The sequence below is a fragment of the Ostrinia furnacalis genome, unplaced genomic scaffold, assembly GCF_004193835.3.
Source record: "Ostrinia furnacalis isolate ACB-3 unplaced genomic scaffold, ASM419383v2 OfSCF0111, whole genome shotgun sequence".
Lineage (NCBI taxonomy): Eukaryota > Metazoa > Arthropoda > Insecta > Lepidoptera > Crambidae > Ostrinia > Ostrinia furnacalis.
The window spans coordinates 195,436-207,502 of NW_021130350.1; the positions used below are offsets into that span (position 1 = coordinate 195,436).

The window sequence follows — 12,067 nt, forward strand, 5'->3', positions numbered from 1 at the left end:
AATACCCTCTGCATGTAGGTCAGACGGGGTATGATTGAAGGATAGTCAGTTGAGGAGGCTAATGTTCGTAATATTTATAAACTAATCAACCATCTGAGTTCTAAATATTTAGAATAATATTAGGCTTGCTTTAGATAAAAATGTAACTCGATGCAAATACTAAGGGAGAGCGAATTTGCTCAAAAGGTGCTCACTGTTCACTCGTGGTTCAAAGCCTTAGGGTAAGTACTCGTATGTTCGTAACACAGAAGCAAGGAATGTAACAATGAAAGCGTTCACTTAGCTTTCACTTAACACTTCACTGAGGCTGTAAAGACACTGGTCCTTCCACTTCACTTCCGTAACACGGTGAATATTTGTTCAAGAACTAAATACTCATTTCAAAGAAGATCTTATTTTAGCCGAAACTTATTCCATGTGAACAGACATTGATATTCAGTAGGTTCCTTTTGCTTGAGTGTTTTGTAAGGCATATTCTAGGCATCTCTGTGTTTAAAAAAAAAATATTAAGTCATTCTCTCAATGATGAAATACACTGGTCATCACAAAAATCGGCCCACCTACGTTTTACAGGAAAACTCGTTTCTACTGACACAATCATGGTGCCCCAACAATATTGGTGTTATTTGAAAGCCCAATAAATATCCTTAAAGAAAAACACATTTAATTTCCTAATAAACGATTAACATACAATAAATTTGACTTGAAAAACTTGAAAAAAGACCTCACTTTGAGCTCACCTCTGGGATCAGGGAAGTGGGAAGTTGGCTCAAGCGTAACTACCTATTTTTTGGAGAAGTGACTCTTGATTCTTCTACAGACACATTTTTGGGGTAAACACCTTTCCTTTAATGAAATGAAGTTTAGAACTAGGCTTTTAAATGGTAATATAGTATAGTAATATTGGTGGGAAGTGGGGATGCATACGTTCGAAAGTACTTGTCGCGGGTGGGTTATGATGACCAGTGTAGTTACGTAGCTTTTCTAAAAATATAAAATTAGTTATTCGGCGTCTATCTAACTAAGCAGACGCAGCATTATATACTTTTTATGAGTCTTCTAGCGACTTGCCCCATTTTTGCTTGGACCTCGGGCCAAGTCGCTGGAAGACTCCTATGTAAGATAAGCCAGCTTCTCCTTTCTGAGTAATATAACAACATATGGTCTTAGTGTATGTATGAGTTGTAAAACATAAGCTGAAAAAATATTTTGTACATTAGATAAACCTACTGTATCCCTATTTACTGGAACATCTATAATGGACAACACGCATAAGTTGTAATATTAAGTTAAATTATGACTTAATTTAAAGTTTAGATCACACACATTACACTAGTTTTTATTTCACCTCGATCCATCCAGTATTACCGAAGATAGAGCCTCGAGAAGTTTACGGACATTTTAAAATTTTCAAAAATTTCCAATATTCGCGCGTGACGTCACAACATGATTTTGCAGCCCCCGCACGTTAACCCATTTACCACTTTTTGTCTTTTTCCAACTAAAATAAAATTTTACCTAACTGACAACTGTTGTTAGTTGTCATCGTTCAATCACATTTCAAACTAGGCGCTAAAAAAGTAACCATTATTATGCCACCTATTGCCAATTTTGTGCACTATGAAGCCATTTTTACATTTATGCACTTGTACACAAATATAAATTTTCTGGAAAAATAACCAATAAGGTCTCTGTGCTCAATAACAAAATCAAAATCAAAAAATATTTATTCAGTTTAGACACAAGTGGCACTTATGAACGTCAATAGAAAACGAGTAAATAGTCCAGTTATTTGTTAATTTTACTTGGAAAGTTTTCCGGAATTTTTGAAAATTGGTGAATAAATAGATTTCGCTATGTTCTTTCCGAATTTTGTGACCTCGTTTAATGTACCTGCTAAATTGCGAGTTCTTTTTTCTTTGATCATGGCAGGACACGCTGCCGGGTGTCCTAAATATGCTGAAGTATAAAAAAATTCGCGTTGCTGAAGTATACATTTTTTTTGTCTTGTTTGTTTCTACATTACATAATTGTATCCTACTAATATTATAAATGCGAAAGTTTGGATGTCTGGAAGTTTAAAATAAAGTAAAGTAATGTTTATTTCTCACCAACATAACAGATAATATTATGATAACAAACAATCAGGAAAAACAAAAAGTAAGAATGTTGGTGGGTTGATACCTGAACTAGGAAGATTCCTGTGTCTCAGGTTTGTTACTCTTTCACGCAAAAAGTACTCAACGGATTTTGTTGAAACTGTACAATATTATTGTTTGTAACCCAGATTAACATATAGGCTATAATTTATGCCGATCTGTGACACTAAATTTCACGCGGGTGAAGCCGCAGGCAAAAGCTAGTCGTGAAATAAATAGGAAAGTTTAAGGTTCTGAAACGTGGTCGCTTACTATGGGCCTCATAAGAAGGCTCAAGGTCACCCAAAGGGTAATGGAGCGGGCTATGCTCGGGGTTTCCCTGCGTGATCGAATCAGAAATGAGGAGATCCGCAGGAGAACCAAAGTGACCGACATAGCACGCAGAATTGCTAAAATCAAGTGGCAGTGGGCGGGACACATAGCTCGTAGAGACGATGGCCATTGGGGCAGAAAATTTCTTGAGTGGCGACCACGGGCTGGAAGACGTAGCGTGGGCAGGCCTCCTACTAGGTGGACCGACGATCTGGTAAAGGTCGCGGGAAGAACCTGAATGCGGGCAGCGCAGGACTGTTCATTATGAAAAACCTATGGAAAACCCAAAGGCCTCTCGCCTTTGTCCAGCAGTGAACGTCATTTGGCTGTAACGACGAAATAGGAAAGAATGTAACTATCAAAAATCTTCTCTAAGGCAGCATTTTTCCAATTTCGCAACGAGCGCGGCAATCACACTTAACTAACAGACTAACAGAGAGCATAGCGAAATCTATTTTAATCACCAATTTTCAAAACTCCCGGAACACTTTCCAGGTAACCACGTTAATTTGTACCAAACGACTGGACTATAATTAAATTGATATAAAAATTTGGGTACATCTTCTCAAAAACAAAAGAACTGGTGCTAAAAGGGTTAAGTGACGTTTTGACATTTGTAGAGGGCCTTGTAGAAGGGGAGGCTATGGTGCTGAATGTGGATTAACTCGAGTGTCATAGTAACTTATTAGACTGCTAAGCTTGATGATAAAAAGAAAAATATTTTATTCAATGTACATAGTCTGGTCATAAGTTCTGTCATATGATAATAACTTTTGAATTTTGAATGAAGGTTTCAAAAACATTTTTTACTGAATTAGAATTAAAAAGAAAAAATGTGCGATAGTTCGAATTTTATTGTATGTGTAGTGGACGCATAAAGAAGTCCGAACTGCAGTTGTCACGTTGCATTGCTACGCGCCAAAGCAGATTTTCGTTGTGCTGAAAAAGTTTAGTTTATCTTTTCATTAAATGATAGGTATAGGTGTACCAGAATCTCATGGCAAACAAAAATATTGGAAAAGTGTGTCTTTCATATGGCAAATGTCTATGGCTTTATTGTCACCTGTCAAAGTAAATCAAGTGAACTGTCAGTCGCTGCAGAAATTTTGTAATCTCTTCATGCCTATTTGTTATTTTTGTGAAAAAGTCGAAAAAGCTCAAGCAAGTCATATTGTTTTCAATGTGTATTGTAAAATAAGGCATAATTCAAAGTCAATCTTTGATTTTAAAGCGCGTCGTTGAGTTGACAGTAAGTTGGAGTGAAATTGGATACATTTAGTTTATTACCTAACTGCGTCAGAAGGAGGGTTTTTTTTAATATTATTCTTATAATAGCTGCTTTATCGGGGGTTTCAGGTGTACCTCACAAATTGGTGCAGAGGAATGGTGAAAATGTTATGACCATGTAAATAAAATTGAAAAAGATTTCATCAAGTAAGATGTAAGATAGAATAATTGAAATGGTGGAAGAGCAATTTATAATAAATACCTCTTTATCTTGATCATCTATTGAAGAAAAGTGGAATCCTTGGAATCGTTTTCTAGTTCTGAATGAAGTGATTAGTTATAAGTATGATACATAATAAAATTAGTTACATAAAGTAATATACGATTTACTTATTTTTCAAGACATTTTCCTATTATTATTACTGACGGGATTGCTACCATGTACCTTAGTTTTGAGTTTCCAATATTTCGGCACTGTTGCAAGCGCCATGGTCACGGAGTAACTGAAGAAATTAAAACCAGACATCGTTCAGATGTGCGTTCAAAAGACCTGAGATTTAAAAAAATCCCACGTTTTGTTTAAACAGTAAGCGAAAAAAAAGTGACTTGAAAATGGAATACAAAATGATAAGGTATGGTAAATGATAAGTCTTTATCAATGAAGAAGCAGAAGTTCAATTTCATGTGTCCTCCATCTAGGCTAGTTTCCATCGTCACTCAAAGTTTGGCTGCGGTCTCAAATTTGGGCTTAATTGAGGTATTTTTTGGGTGAGAGGCATAAGAACTAATGCCGTTTTATATCAAAAATTCATACTTAAAGGTAATCAACCAGGTACAAAGTATTTCCTTGTATGTTAGTCTGCCACTCTTTAGTAAGTCCCGAAATCCCCGCTTCGGCTCCCCTACTAACCATTCTAACCATTGTACACAGATAATATCTTACATGCAGCTTTTCATGTTACTACGTCACATTTTCAAAATCCGCGCGGAAAATCGCTCCTAGCGGAAGAGCGCACTTTGAGCTTGAATATTTCAGTCATTTTTAAAGATATCAAAAAAGTAAAAATACAGTATTCATTCTAATTTTTTGTAGTTTTTTTTGGCATCTTCAACAAAAATTGTGCGCCATGTCCATTACATCGGTGACTAAAGTTTAAACCGTGGAACTATGGCATTCAATAACTCGCAAAGTTGAGCCAACGAGCCGTATCCACAAAGCAAGCTTCTTTGTCGTTTTAACACATCTCAGACCAGTGATTTGGAAGTATTTTATGTTTACCTTAACACCTGGCTTCTCAAGATGAATTAGCACTTACTTTTAAGTTAACTAACGCGATAAGTTTATCAGATTACATATTTTATGTCGGCAGATGGGTTCGATTTTAATTTGTATGAAGAATCGGCCGATACCAATATGTGCGTACTTTCATACAAGGCCATACTGATTGATCTGCCCGACTAAACTATCGGACGACAAAAAATCGATGATCTGCTCCTATGCTTAATGCGTAATTTGGTGACTGAGTTTCTTACGCTGCTTCTCAGAACTGCCACTGGCCCATTTATTCATTTATTGTCACGAAGCAGTGCAAGGGTTAAAGTAATTCTGGGTCGTATAAAAGCGATTTAGCTTAGTAATTAAAGTACAAAAGTTAGTATTAATGAAAGTTAGACTCTCGGTAGGTATTTTTCTGTCAGCAAAAGCCAGTTTGTCCCAGAAAATCAACATCATCAGGTCATTTAATCTCCACTGCAGGAGGATCCTCTCTAATTACCACAGACAAATGGAGAATTTGGCCTACATTCCCTACATTGCTCAAATAGGATACGGACTTTTTTAAGTCCCGTTAACCTCTCCAGGTAATCAAAATATGGTGAACGTCAGAATGGCGGGTGTATGATCACAGAAATGAATAAAATAAATATTATTAATTAATACCTGAGGTGTACCTTTAGTTATTTATTTTGTACTTCCCTAAGACGGGAACAATTACGATTACAAAATGAGCCGCCAACCTGATATCAGGTTAGCGGGTGTATACTGAAATTGGACGAAACAGGTAAGTTATGGTATTCTAATATTTATCATTATTTAGTACCTGAAATCTACCTCACAAATATATTAATACGAACCAAATGCGACGAATAATTAACGAGAAAATCGATACGAAAAATTTGATATCCTCCATTTTCTTGATGGCCACCATTTTTTATAAGAAGTTAGAAAGTTGATACCAACACAGATAATACATACCGTAGTATTTTTAAAGTCTGTTTTTTATGACACGCACACTTGTGAATTTGCCAATACCATTAATTTGCTAAAATCAAAAAGTATTGATAGCAGCGCCCTCCTGTAATTATGCATAGAGGAATTAACGTGTAAATATCATAAATAAGGTTGTACAACGTGCAAATTAATGGTATTGGCAAATTCACAAGTGTGCGTGTCATAAAAAACAGACTTTAAAAGGGTATGATTTAAGCTGTCACCAATTAAAGTCGTTTTCTGTTTCCATAATAATACAGTTTGTCCCCAAAATAATAGATCCCATCAAAAACAATACTTGTCAAAAAGACCAAGTCTCGCAACTCAGTTGTTCTACGGTAAAAAGTTGTGAGATCCATGTAATACCACGTTAAAGATTTCCTGGCCTGGACTTGGTATCTTGGACTGGATCTTGGATCTGGACTTGGATTGGATCTCATTTCTTTTTGTATTTTGTAAACAGTTCTACTTTTTTCCTTTTCGGTACGTTCTACTTATTGTATGTATATCTAACCAGCAACGAATTTACTTAAAGTCCTCTCTCTGACTTATGAAATTTTCTTATTTTTGTAGGTAGCCTTCCGTTTTCTCTTTTCCGGTTCTACTTCTTGAACTGAAAACTGGACCGAAATTGAAAAATGTTACTCGACTTGTCGGGGACACTACCGTGTGCCTTTATATTTAATTTTATATGATATTACAAACTTATTTAGGTAAGTAGTTAAATATTTATAAAACTGGACCGAAATTGAAAAATTTTGCTATACTTAGCGGTTGCACTACCGTGCCCCCAAATATTTTAGTTTTTCCTTGATTCATACCAAACACTACTTATATTCCAAATTTGAAGCTTCTAGGTCTGCTAGAAGTGCCTTAGAATTTTGATGATCGGTGAGTCAGTCAGTCAGTCAGTGAGTGACAAAATTAAGAAACTTTGACCCGTTATAATTCTTAAACTACTGGTTCAAATTGTTCCCCTTTAAAAATACTACGGTATGTATTATCTTATCTGTNGACTGAGTTTCTTGCGCTGCTTCTTCTCAGCACTGGCCCATTTATTGTCCCGAAGCAGTGGTAGGGTTAATATTGGGACGTGTAAAAGCGCTTTTTTAAAGCCTATTTGCAAAAATAAATGAATTTTATGAATTTTAATTTTATGTCGTTCACCGCTGGATAAAGGCCTCCTCTAAAGGTCTGCACAACGACCGGTCCTGCGCTGTCTGCATCCAGAAGCGTCCCGCGACCTTCAACAGATCGTCGGTCCACCTAGTAAGATAGAAGCACCTCAACGCCCGTGTGGCATCTTTATAGGAGGCCTGCCTACACGTACTTAATACGTTTTCCTACCTATTAGATCTTGGTAATTAAATCATTCTGCTGAACCGATTTAATTGAAATTTGGTTACAGATAGTTTAAGATTCAGGGAAAAACGTAAAAGTTTTTGAAAGGGAGGTTTCTTTCTTAACTAAATTGTATGTTACAGGGCGATCATTCTTACCAACTCGGACGAAATCAGAGAGCTGGAACTATCTACACTGTTCAAAGACCAGATAACCATCGAAAATGAGAGGAAAAAAGGGTAATAAGTTCATTGTTGTTATGTCCACAGCAATTTTATAACCAAAAATGATAAAAGTCCTAGTAAAAAATCTTACTTAGCACTGGAATTAAGGTAAAACATAAGAAAACAAGACACAGCAATGAGGGTTTTCGCGAATGAAAAATCCGCCAGATGGCAATACTTAGACGCGAGGTCCAAATGCTGCATAATTGGTTATTTTTGACATGACAGATATGTCAAAATCCACCAATCATGCAGCAGTCAGACCCCACATCCACGTACCGCCATCTAGCGGATCTTTCATTCGCGAAAACCCTCATTCCATTTGTTATTTGTCAATATTATTGAATAATTAATTGAATTATTGACATAGCTATATAATAATTATAATTGTAATTGTAATTTATAATAATGATTTTTTATGCACAAATTCACATGCCAGCTACGCTGGTGAGATAAGCTGCACCTCTTTTTAATTTAAGACCACATATTTTATTGTACCACATTATCTCAGTGAATAAATAAACTTTGAATCTTTGAATCTTTGTATCTTTCAGAATGCTAGCACATATAGAGTTAAAATATTTACTTTAGAGACTGAATCCATTTAACACTCAGCCCTCAGCCTAATGTAGACCAAGAGCTAAGCTACTTAGCCCGCAGAGCTGACACAGTTTTCTGTAATTAGTTGTGTGAAAATCTCAAACTAAAAATACACTGCTGGAAACTGCCTCAGCTATGCGAGGTTAGTAACTTAGCTCTTGGTCTACATTAGGCTGAGGGCTTGGTCTGCAACCCGCAAAGAGAAAATATCTTTGACTTTTTTTCAGAGCAAAGAAGAAACAAAAATCAGAGACTTCAGAAGAGTCCCTAAACAATGTGCACCACACCACAGATGATTCTGGCATTTGACATCACCGCGTGCGAAGGGAGAGCCCGCGCCCTAAGCACAGAGACAAGGAGGACAGGCGAGAGAAGAAGAAAAAGAGGAAGAAGGACAGCAGTGACAGTGATAGTGACAGCAGCAGTTGAAAAAAAAAGCTAGCGTTCGACGGAGAAAAACAAAATTTAAATTAGGCTTCGCGCCATTTTTGGAATGTCACTTTGACAGCGCGGGAAAATGAAACGAACTTTTCTGTCTTCTTGAAAGGGCAATGGTATTCAATTTATAATGCTTTGCTCTTTTGGAAAGATTTGTTCGTAAATGATTTGTAAATTGTCGATATGAAAATTGCTAATAGATTTTATAGCGATAATCAATTTTAGTATTTTTAGCTTCTAAGAATGAAAATATTTATTGTCATGATGATTTTGGATTGGGATTAAAATAAAATGATTGACTAAACTTATACTTAGGTCGTTTGTACAAATATAAATGATATTATTGTTGGATTTGAAGGAAATCTATAGTAAATAATTTCAAAGGTTTAAAATATTGAATTATTTAAAATTGAAAATTGTATTAAAGGGCACGCACAAAAAAAAAGTAATTGTCTCTAGGTGAAAATGTTGGTTTTGGAATGCTTGCAAGTTCCCAATATTATCTATTTTAATAAATTTCGTAGATTTTTTAAATAAAATTTGTTGGAGAAAAAAGTGTTTCATTTACTTATTCTTAAAATGCCTGTTTTAACTACGCTAAAAAGTAGTCAGTATTTATTTCAATAAAACAGTTGCTAGTGATATTATTAGATTAATTTATTGAGCAAGATTCAAATTAGTTTAAATTAAAAATAAATTATTAAAAACTAGTCAAACAAAATGGCGGTTAATCTTCCCGCGCTTTTGGCATGTCGACGCCATATTTGAGATAGAAAGCGCGCCAAAAGTACGCTCGCTCAGGCGTCAGTGGGTTCACGTATTGGGGTTCCAAGTCTATGGCCAGATGATGAGGGTATGGTAGCCATTCTCCGTTACCAGGCTCGGGGGTGGGGGACCTGGAAAATGAGGTTTATACTAAAGCGCAAGTACACTATGCGGAAAATTGTCTAAGTCGAAGCCCGCACACTGGGCGAGACACACGGGGTTGGGGGAGGAGAAAGTAACCGAGATGGTGTTCACACTATTACGTCTTGGCCAATTTTCCGTATAGTGTACTTGCGCCATTAATAGAAAGGTTTTTGTGAACAAATAAATGATCTGGGTACTGCCGCGCTAAGCTGTTATCGATACCTGCTCAGTAAGCAGAACTGTGGTTGGTGAGAATGGACTAACTAAGTAAACTAAAAAGTTAGATTACGACGTTGGGTTCGATTCCCATGTGGAGCACACTAAATATGGTAAAGTCGTTATAAATTATTAACCTTAAAATTAAATACTTAATTTCTCAATAAGTTTAGGTTAACTATTTAAAATCACAAACTTAATCTTGTTCAAAAACATTAAATTCTCTGTTTACCCAAGGTCAGCTGGTAGAGAATGCCACATGGCATTAAGTTCGCCTTTTTGTACCGCTTATTTTTGGTGTGTGCAAAAAAGTTTTTAAATAAATAAATCCACTTACCCAAACTTAGCGAAATTAGTCCACATCATGGTCATGAACGTGACCATTCTGGCATCTTCTTCATCCATCGGCAGCGGCAGTCTTTCCAGCTCAAAGATATAGAACAGCTCATCCTGGTTGGCAGTCGCCAGCAAACTGCTGTTCGTCAACAGCCTACCCAAGTTCCTGTTGCCAATATAATTGAAGATGTACTGATACACAGGAGTTGATGAATTCGCGTACATTTCCGTGAATAGAGACATAGGACCAACGAAAGAGAAGTCAGAGTTTAGATTGATGATTCCCCCAATGACAGTCTCATCAGAATCGATGCTTGCAAAGTACGTGTCTTTCAAAGTCTTCCTGAATTCTTCCTTTTCTTCTTTAGGGATGTTAAGACTACGTTGGTCTAAACACGAGAAGTCTTCGTTCTTGATCCTGTCCATTTGACTCGTGACTGTGTTGTAGTCTAACGTGCTAGTCAAACCTTCGACGGTATTCAACCCTATTATGATGGGAACTGCATGGAATTCTTTGTTCTTTATGATATTGTAAGGGGTATCAGTCAAGAACGGCTCTTCGTCTTCAAATTCTTCTTCAACTGATGGCAAGAAGACTGTTTTCGGGTTCATTTGTTTCGATATAGCTTCTTCTACTTTGAGGATTGATGCTTCTGAGTAGACGTTCAGTAGTTCTTCAGGGTCTACTGTGTTGACACCTAGAGCTTTTGCTACTTGACTGGCAGTGGTCAGGGGGTAACCATCAAACGAATGCGGTGAAAACATAGTCCCGCTCTCTGAAATCACTCTATGGAAGAGACCTTTCGTGGATTCAGATAGAGTCAAATACAATGCTGCAATACCACCGCTTCCTTGGCCAAATACCGTGACATTGTCTGGATCTCCTCCAAAACTAGCAATATTATCTCTGATCCATCTTAAAGCTGCTCTAATGTCCTTCAAACCCGCGTTTCCTGGTGCTTCCTGAATGCCCAGGTTAAGGAATCCATAAGCGTTAAGCCTGTAGTTCAAAGTGACGACACATATGCCATGGCTAACAAGGTATTGAGGGCCGTAGAAGCTGGGGGAGCCAGAGCCGACTCCAAAGCCTCCTCCGTGAAGGAAGACCATGACGGGAAGGGAGGAGTTGAGGAGATTGCTTGGGGAGAAGATGTTGAGGACCAGACAGTCCTCGTTGTCACTGGGCACGGCCAGAGGGTCGTTGCAAGGGAATTGAGGACAGAGCACGGCTCGATTATCTGCTTTGTACACATCTGTGTGCGTCGGCGGTTCTTCTGGTTCCTGGAAAATTAAAAGTTTGTACTGGTTTGTAGCTAAATGTGTCTGAAATATCTACACTTGAAGTAAAAAATTGATGGCACGAAATTAAGATGTTTAGTTACCTACTAAATAAATATAGCTCAACTGTTTGAAAAAGTGGTAGGTATAAACTATCTAAAAACTCGGTCGTTTAATGGAAAATAAATTAGATTTATAAATTGTATCTATAGTCTATAAGTTCTTGACTTATATTAAAAAGCTGATGACTACTTACTCTAAATCTCACAGGTATTCCATATCGTATCCCCAAGTATTCGTAGTAGAGTCCATTCGCTGCTAAACAACCCTCAACTTTACCATACTTGGTGTTTATCTGTGTTTTTTCTATACACGAAACCGCGCCAAAAATGGCTACACTGACAGCTAGAATTAGCGCGCGCATTTCCACAGATTCACTTAAAATTATACTTTTTTAAATTTGTTGCCTCTGTTTTTATACAAAAAGGTTGATTAACACTCAATGAGACGAATTTGCCATTCAAAAAACATCATAAAAGTTATGACAATACAGTTCATTATCAAGTTTTGCGATAGCTGTACGTGCCGATTTTCATTTTACTGTATCAAATCAACCTGCAATCTAACTTGATTATTTATAAGATAAAACATTTTTTCTCGTCATTGTTAAGTAATAATCATGGATTTATAAGTAAAATGTATGTAACTTATTATGATTAATAAATAAAAATTGCTCAACGTTGAGCTATGAAACATTG

At 36.7% G+C, this 12,067-nt stretch overlaps 1 protein-coding gene across 1 annotated transcript; it reads right to left on the reverse strand.

Annotated features, from left to right (window-relative positions):
• Positions 1-9,220: 9,220 nt before the first annotated feature.
• LOC114352210 (juvenile hormone esterase) lies at positions 9,221-11,733 on the reverse strand. Its single transcript, XM_028303733.1, has 3 exons — positions 11,566-11,733; positions 10,033-11,312; positions 9,221-9,466 (listed from the first exon to the last, which is right to left on the reverse strand). The coding sequence occupies exons 1-3, from the start codon at positions 11,731-11,733 to the stop codon at positions 9,298-9,300; spliced, it is 1,617 nt and encodes a 538-aa protein (XP_028159534.1). The 3' UTR covers positions 9,221-9,297.
• Between the last annotated feature and the right edge of the window lie 334 nt (positions 11,734-12,067).